This window comes from Opisthorchis viverrini (genome assembly GCF_000715545.1).
Source record: "Opisthorchis viverrini unplaced genomic scaffold opera_v5_363, whole genome shotgun sequence".
In the NCBI taxonomy this organism is placed as follows: Eukaryota; Metazoa; Platyhelminthes; class Trematoda; order Opisthorchiida; family Opisthorchiidae; genus Opisthorchis; species Opisthorchis viverrini.
The window spans coordinates 374,081-381,829 of record NW_008752025.1 but is presented as its reverse complement, the minus strand read 5'-3'; the positions used below and the strand labels follow the sequence as shown (position 1 = coordinate 381,829).

General features: G+C 44.9%; 1 protein-coding gene across 1 annotated transcript in view; it reads left to right on the top strand.

The window, feature by feature from the left end:
• Positions 1-561: 561 nt before the first annotated feature.
• Positions 562-7,749, top strand: part of T265_15152 (hypothetical protein) — a gene marked incomplete at both ends in the record, with an annotated part of 30,012 nt that continues 22,824 nt past the window's right edge. The window contains 4 exons of the mRNA XM_009176811.1: positions 562-807; positions 1,849-2,157; positions 3,781-4,213; positions 7,130-7,286. Coding sequence (XP_009175075.1) covers positions 562-807; positions 1,849-2,157; positions 3,781-4,213; positions 7,130-7,286 — 1,145 coding nt within the window. The remainder of the gene's footprint in view (positions 808-1,848; positions 2,158-3,780; positions 4,214-7,129; positions 7,287-7,749) is intronic.

The window sequence follows — 7,749 nt, the reverse complement described above, 5'->3', positions numbered from 1 at the left end:
ACGAAGCTCGTAGCCCGGCTAGTATAGTTGATTAAGCATAATCAGTTCACTTTGCTTCAGAAGTTTGACTTCTTCATGCCTCTCTTGGTCGTGCATTGTCCACCTGATATCTTTCAACCGGAACTCTTCTCAGCATACGAAGCTCGTAGCCCGGCTAGTATAGTTGATTAAGCATAATCAGTTCACTTTGCTTCAGAAGTTTGACTTCGATTTTAACTTTTGCGACCTAGCAGTTCACTTCGGATTGTGAAACTGCTGGTACACCGAAGGTCATGCTGAACACTTTAGACCACTCAATTCTTCGAATTAGCAGCAAAACAGTACAGCAACTTCCAAGCCCTCTACATTTTTACAGCCGAAACATCTCATTAATATTTCTTTCTCCAGCTCTGCTGTATCCGCATTCGAAATTCACCAACTGGCACTCCTGCTCGCATGTCAGTCTGTCTTAGATCCGTCCCATGGACACAGCATCAGCTCTACAGCCGTTTTTGCACGAATTCTCAAGGCTTACTGCACACGTAAGATTGGTGTACTGAATTTTTTGACCTCGGTTTTCAGTTACAGGATGTCGTTTCCGGTGTTGATAAATTGGGTATTTCTGACAACCCTTTGGACTACTCGGAACGAAATTCAGATGAGGTGTATGCAGGTCTTCCAACAGCCTTCAACAGCAGGCGACTGGCAGACTCTATCAAAGAATGTATGGAACGCCTTACTGCTTCTTCGCTTTCCCCCATGAAAGGGATTAGACCTTTGTTAACAAAGATGGAGTGTCTTGCTGTGATAGCAAACATCTACGGTCATGTAAGTCAGCCTGCATCTCCACTGATTTTCCATTTCCTGTTATATTTTGACGCAGGCAATAGAAATAATGACGTTCTTAATGTGTAGGACCTAACAAGAGCGAGAACAGCATAAAACAGCGCTGAATGGTAACAAATACGAGTGTAATCAGTCGCGTTATACTCTACAGCAGTGTCTCTCATGTGCACCCATCTCCACAAAGTCGCTTGACAACTTTTTTTTACATATGACCTATGTCCTTTTCAACCCATAGCTTTGAAAGTTTACAGGTGACCAAACGAACATTCTCAAAAGATTCACAAGTGGAAAAAGTCGCTCAGATGTTGAACCCTTTTGGTACCTAGCTTCCATGCTGATGGAAGGAGGTACGAGGGTTGTGATACTACGAGGTTGCCCGGGCCTAAGTAGTTGAGATGCTAATGTTAGGTTCGCATCACCAGTCCGTAAGCTGTTGCCTTAACCACTGAGCTATCTCGAGACCTGAAGTGAAAAAAAAACTCGAAATTAACTGGGGTAAATTCACTACATCACTCTGCTTTTCGACCTCTTTTTAGTTGCGGAATGACTGAAGACAATCATTGTCGCCTATAGACCACTAGAACTCAGGCGTAGTTGAGATCGTAACTTTTTCGAGGGTTTTTCATTATTCCTTACTTTCGTGGCTCGCAAAGCAGCTGATCAGCCTAATTCGTGCTAAATCTCCATTACTTTGATTGTTTGTCCATTCGACTGTTCAATTCAGTTAGTCCAAGAGGATCGAGTTCACTTACACTTTTCTCGCCCTCCATTTGGTTATCTCTAACTGCACCGACCCGCGTCTTTAGCTACTCGTCAACGAACAATGAGCCATATCCTTCTGTTGGTGATCAGTGTGCTTCCGTCACCTTGCTTTATTTGCGTGGCTGATCAGTAAAGTGCGACTTAGCTTACTTTAACAGGATACCGTGACTTAAGACACGTTTACGTATCCGACACCCTTCAGGTCCGTCCACATTTCTCCACCGCATTGATTATTCAGTTCCTTCTTGGGCTTATTTTTAGGCTTCTGTTGAGTGTCACGTGTGGGACAGAATGTTCACTGTGAGCGAGCAGTCTGGCCGGTTCCTAGATACTGCTTTTTCTCACATCAACCGTCTCCTGGCCAAGTTGCTTTCTGAGGAGGAGAAAGTCAGCGATGCGACCGCGTTGAAAAGTGCAGCCGCTCTCTTGGTCAAACAGCTGAAGGAACAGAGTGGTTTACTGGATGCAGTCAGCGAGGCCGCTCTGACCGGACAGTTGCCTACTCCACACGCGCACTTCCAGTCGATTTTTGTCGATATAGGTTCGGCCTATTTGGAATGCTATTTTGATGTAAGTAGTACTCAACTCTAGTCGCTGTCCATGGTTTTCCCATGCGACGGTTTCCGTGGGATATTGGGTGGTCATTGGTATGATTGTCTTTTTTTGCTTTGGCTGCCAAACGTTTGCCTTCCACTAGCTCTTCTGGTAGTCCTTCCCTTCCGTTTCTCATCTTTCATCATCCGTTCATCTTTCATTGCTGTGGTCCTGTGGCGTATCCCTACGGGTAAAAGGTGGTGTATTTTCCGGATAGTTGAATTTTTAGGCCGTATCGAAACAGCCCTCCCTCTTGAACGTCTTGAAATTTTGGTGTTAATAATCTGACGTGCGGCTAGTGAGCGCTAACCTATCGGACGGACAGCCGCGTGACTACTGTTCGCTCGCGCCAACCATCTGAATCAAAGGTCACCTGTTTGACGAGTATGAGCGCATGGACGGATCGAATAAATTTTGAATTTGGACTGAGAACGAGATCATCGTGTTGGACACAGGATACGATGATATGTGTACATGGATAGCTCCAATGGTGGCTGAGATGGTAAACCATCTGTCTTCTGAAGATTAAACTGAACCACAAGATCTTGTATGCACATAACCGTCAGCTTTCTGAGAAAGGTACACTGGTTTATCGCCTCAAAACCTCCAAACGAAGATGGTCTCACACAGCCGCGATTCATCATATTTAAGGAAAAATTTCATTTGCACTAAGTGAACGGTCCAGATACCGCGTGTGCCCGATCGCTTCATAGACATTTCAGAATAGATGCGACGAAAATCGTGCGCTGTTACGTAGTTATTGGTTTGACTTGGTCAACCAAGGTATCATTGAATCCTTTCATCACCTTTAAAAATGTTCGAAAAATGTCATCTTGTCGAAACACGATGTGATAGATTTGGGTACTCAGGCATTGGTCAGAAGAGCTCAATACATCGGCTTAGAGGTTGATGGATGGAGATACTGTAGTGTCCTACTGGTAAAAGTGACTCAGATCAAGGCTAGGTTTATTAGCTAAAATTGCTTTTGTATTTGAGCTGGGTACTTAGCTTTCTTCTATTCCAGGCCAAAGCTTCAGTTTCATCGGTTCGGACCACTTTTGCAGCACTCCTGGCCCATGTATAGTGGTTGCGTACCACTCGCTGTAAGCAATTGTGATTCACTCACTCACACGTAGTTATCAGTGATCCAGACGTTTTCAGTCTATCGATAACGGTCAAGTGTTCTAATAGCACATGGACTTATTAATTTGAAGGGTTTAAGGAAATAATGATGAGTCTTGACGTACGTACGGTTTCGTATCCTTTCTATTTCAAAGCCGTTCCACCGAAGAGGTGAAGTATTTTTATGCCAATCAGTTATGCCACTAGCGCTTATCTAGCCAACCGTCAACTCACCGATTGAATGACTCAGAGGTGTAAGAAATGCATTTCACGGTCAATCGGAAAAACTCCATTGCATGAACTAATCCGGACCTTTTTCATGGCCTCTCATTTGTAGGCCAGTAATAAGTAAACAGATAAATGGACAACCAAATGAATAGTAAATGCCAATAAATAAGGCCAGATCAATAACTCTGGTCTTTCACATGTATTATGACCTTTCTTCAGTATATTGTGTTATTGGGTTTTTTTGTTTAGTGGCCTGCGTTCTCCGCCCGAATGAGCTTGATACCGTTTCGTTATGTGGACTTCTTCGTCGGGAAGTCTTGGGCTGCCGTATGTGCTCGAGGATATTTCTACTGGTTTGATCTACACGCCAGGTGCTTGTTTGGTGCCACCAACCTACCTCAGCGTTCACAGTTTTCGTCCACATCAGAGACCAGTCCACCGGTTGTTCACCTGCCCGACTCCGTTCTTCATGCGGCTGTCATAGTCCGTATGCATGGCCGTACACTGGTACAATTCATGCGGCAATGTTGCGAAAGCCGATTGGGCAAAATTCGCCAAAAACTCATAGCAGAGAAAGAAGACAACAAGGAGAATGCACCAAATGCTGCAAATAAACCATTTACTGAGCCTGATTGTGAAGAATGCCCGAAAACATCTGCTTGGGGCAACTCACGCCTATCAGGTGGGCAAACACAGTACTCTTCTCGTTTTTTATGCATCTCATTTGCTATGAAACCAGTTTCTGATGTAGCTGTCGACCGACTAAACGAAAATGACTTCATCTCTTGTGAACCCGGACTGCAACAGTCATCTGTTCGTAGCTGACTTCATTTAATTTTCACATCACCGCTGTTCAAAATCCATATTATAATCACACAGTCAATTCAATGAAAAGGTTGAAACTTTTGGTGGGTTTTGTTGATTTTGATCTTCTGAGCTGTAGTGGAGCACTTCGTTCAGATATCAACGGAAGGTTCCACGTCAGATTGGACAGTACAGTGAGATCCAACCAACATGGCCCCCGGACTGTGTTAGAACACACAGGGTACACGACTACGATAGTATGTCAGCATCCACCCTCTTCCCCGCGGGCAACTTTATAAGCCACAGGCTTTGTTTGAAAGCCCCAGCTGTGTTCTTGTCCATGCCTCAGCCAGTGTTGCTCTTCGTCCTCCCTTCAGGGCGGTGTGAACTGTGGGGTAGAAGTGCCTGCAGTAGAGTCCATCTTCCAGATCAGGGCTCTCGTGACTCTTCCTGCGCTCATTTGTACATGTTGCAATATGTGGCTACTAATTAATTTGAATGGCATTCATGAATTCGTTTTCGATCCCGGTCGCTTAAGTGAATGTTCAAGAGTTTAGGGACCTCGGAATGATTGTGGTATGTTAGCCGGAAGTTCCTTCCCGTCCATTTTCTTCTTTCCACCTTTGCAAACAGAGTTTATGGCTGTGTAGCACTGAATCATCAGTTTCAGCACCAATATTGCTATTATTGATGGTAATGATGACACCACTGCCTGGCAACGTTGCTTTTCTGCTGCACATCACTTCTGGATTTCCAAGCCATTTTTTTATTGTGAGTGTCTGCTCTTGAGCAGTATTCTCTTTACTTGGCTCTAGAAGATGAGTACACTGAACAGATCTCTGAAACCCATGGTAGTATTGATCGCACCTTCTGCGGTTTCGCCCAGCTTTACAGGACAAAGCAAAGTCATGTCGTTTTAGAACAAGTGAAAAACAGCGCTCCAGCAGTGCTCGACGACAACAGAAGCAGTTTTGAGCAAACGCTTCCCTACTCTGCAGGTGGGGGAACTTTGCTTTGTCATGGAAATTGGAGCAGAATCGTGAAGAGTCCTATTGTTAACCTACTCGAACATTGGGGATGTCCGCAACTACCAAACTCAGTAAGACCGCCATTGACTGGAGTTTAATGCCGCTTATTATAGCGTCTGTAGCTAACTACAATGAGACTTTCAAATATAACCAGTCAAACCAAAACCAATCATCGACTGACTTATCCCGGCCGCGTTTTGTCACATCCATCTGTTCAGTTCAGGTCATCCTCCTGACCTTTAGTTGGTCGTGCATTTTTTCAACGTCTAAGATGTCAGTTTGTCTGTCAAGGAAACTGTGGTATGTGCTCGATAGATCAGAAACATGGTCCCCAGGTGCAGGGCATGTACAATGCCTCGGCGTTTGACCATCGGTAACACAGGGCATTGAGTGGGTCTGGTGGTAACATCGGATTGGCAATGCCGGGGTGCGCTAGATGGTTTTGAGGAGAAGGAGCTCTCCTGCGATGGATGAGCTACTCACGCTCCATATGTTACGCTGGTTTCTCAACATTTACTTCGTGCGCCATAGAACTGCCCACCTAGTAAATCTCTTGCCCATCTCTGCTGAATGGAAGCGAGATGTACAGTCCAGTATGAACGTTCTAACCAAGCAAGCTTAGTCGGGTCGATAGGTGCCACATCCCTACATGAAATCTCCCAGAACTCAACTCATTAATGGTTAATGACATCAGCAGACATCACGGAGTTAGTGGCGCTTCTACAGGAAAGTAATCGCCTTCCCTACGTAGCTGCCCAGTTTTCTGGTCCTTCAAATAATTAGGTCAGTTCAGCACGAACTACCTGAGTATGCCATCGCCTCCAATACTTGGCTATATCTCTCACGCTCTCCCATTTTCATCGCGACCGAAACCAGCAACTAGAATTGAGGTACCCTTATTTCATGGTTTAAAGGAAGTAAACTGAACTGAACTAAACTGAACGTGGACTACTGGTAGTGCTAACACTGCTGTATGCAATACACTCATGCCGTCTCCGCTGAGCGACAAACGGCCTTGTCAACTTTGCATCGACATTTGTGAATTTTCTCCTCGGGGCAAACTTTTCTCATATTCTATCTGCAAATTTCGAATCCTGCAAATTTCATTTTAACCCTACCAATCATGTACTGGACTCACCACCCATTCCCTTGCTTTTTGAATAAGTGATCTATTGTATTGCACTAAATTGGTAATTTGGTAAAATCTTCAACGGAGCACGACTCCCAACGTGCTGATTGGCGGCACGTGCCACTCCGACCCAAAGATACTACGACACTCAGTTTACTGAGGGTTTCATGAGTTTCCTCTTTGGTCTTCATTATTAGTTCATGCGAGTCGGGTGGCAGTCCAGTTGAAATGAGCCAAAGACTGCATACTCGCACATGATTGCACATGGTTTGGTTCCCCATTCTGCTTTGGGTGTAGTGAACTATGTCTGAAGTATTGGAATTTATCTTGCCGGATAGCCGAGAATCCCCACTTCATAAATCTCTGTTCGAAACTGCAACTCCGTGATACTAGCTGCACTCGATCATTCAACCATGGCTGGCTCAACAGTCTGCTTTACTCGCACGTAACTAACATAATTTGCCAGCCATTCTTCAGTCGTGCATTTCGCTTTGCCTAATCTCTATTTCGGCAGCCTGTCCAATTTGTTTCACACTCAAAAATGACTGTGTTCACCGAAGTAGGGATAAGAATGTCCAGTGTTTTCGGGTATTTCACTGTTTCTCCTCCGTTCGTCTGTTGGTTCTCTCTCTTACAGACAGCGAACTGTTGAACATTTGGTTAGGAACTCGGCTCTTGGTGCGTGGCTGTCTTCAGGTCGCCGAATTGTACACTTTGCACGGTAGTGTTCGCGAGGCGCGTGCCTATCAGGACGAATTGCTTCGTGTGAGTCAACGGTTTCACATTCCTGCATGGTAAGTATCTGTTTTTGCTCGGTACTACATCTTGTTACCCACATGTTGACTATTTGAACTAAACAGCTGGGCACTTTCGCAACTTGTGAATTCCCACCATAGTCCTCCGTTCGGCTCACACGGCAAGCAAATCAGGTTTTATTCGCTTCTCCGCTTTTGAATGCCATCTTTTGGTTACTTCGTCAGAAACACCTAGCGTGGTCACCGATGACATTTTATTTGATTTGTCCACCGGATTATTCACATGCCATGTTGTGGTCGAGTACGCAGACGACATAGCTCTTCTAGAATCTAACCCCGTGGCAATGCAAACAATACTAAATAATCTAAATAATTGTGCCTCGCAGTTTGGTATGCGCTTCACACCCGCAAAGTGTAAAGTGCTACTGCAAGACTGGGTGGGCTCGAACCCTAGCCTCATGCTTGCGGATGAACCGATTGAGGTAGTAGACAAATTTGTTTA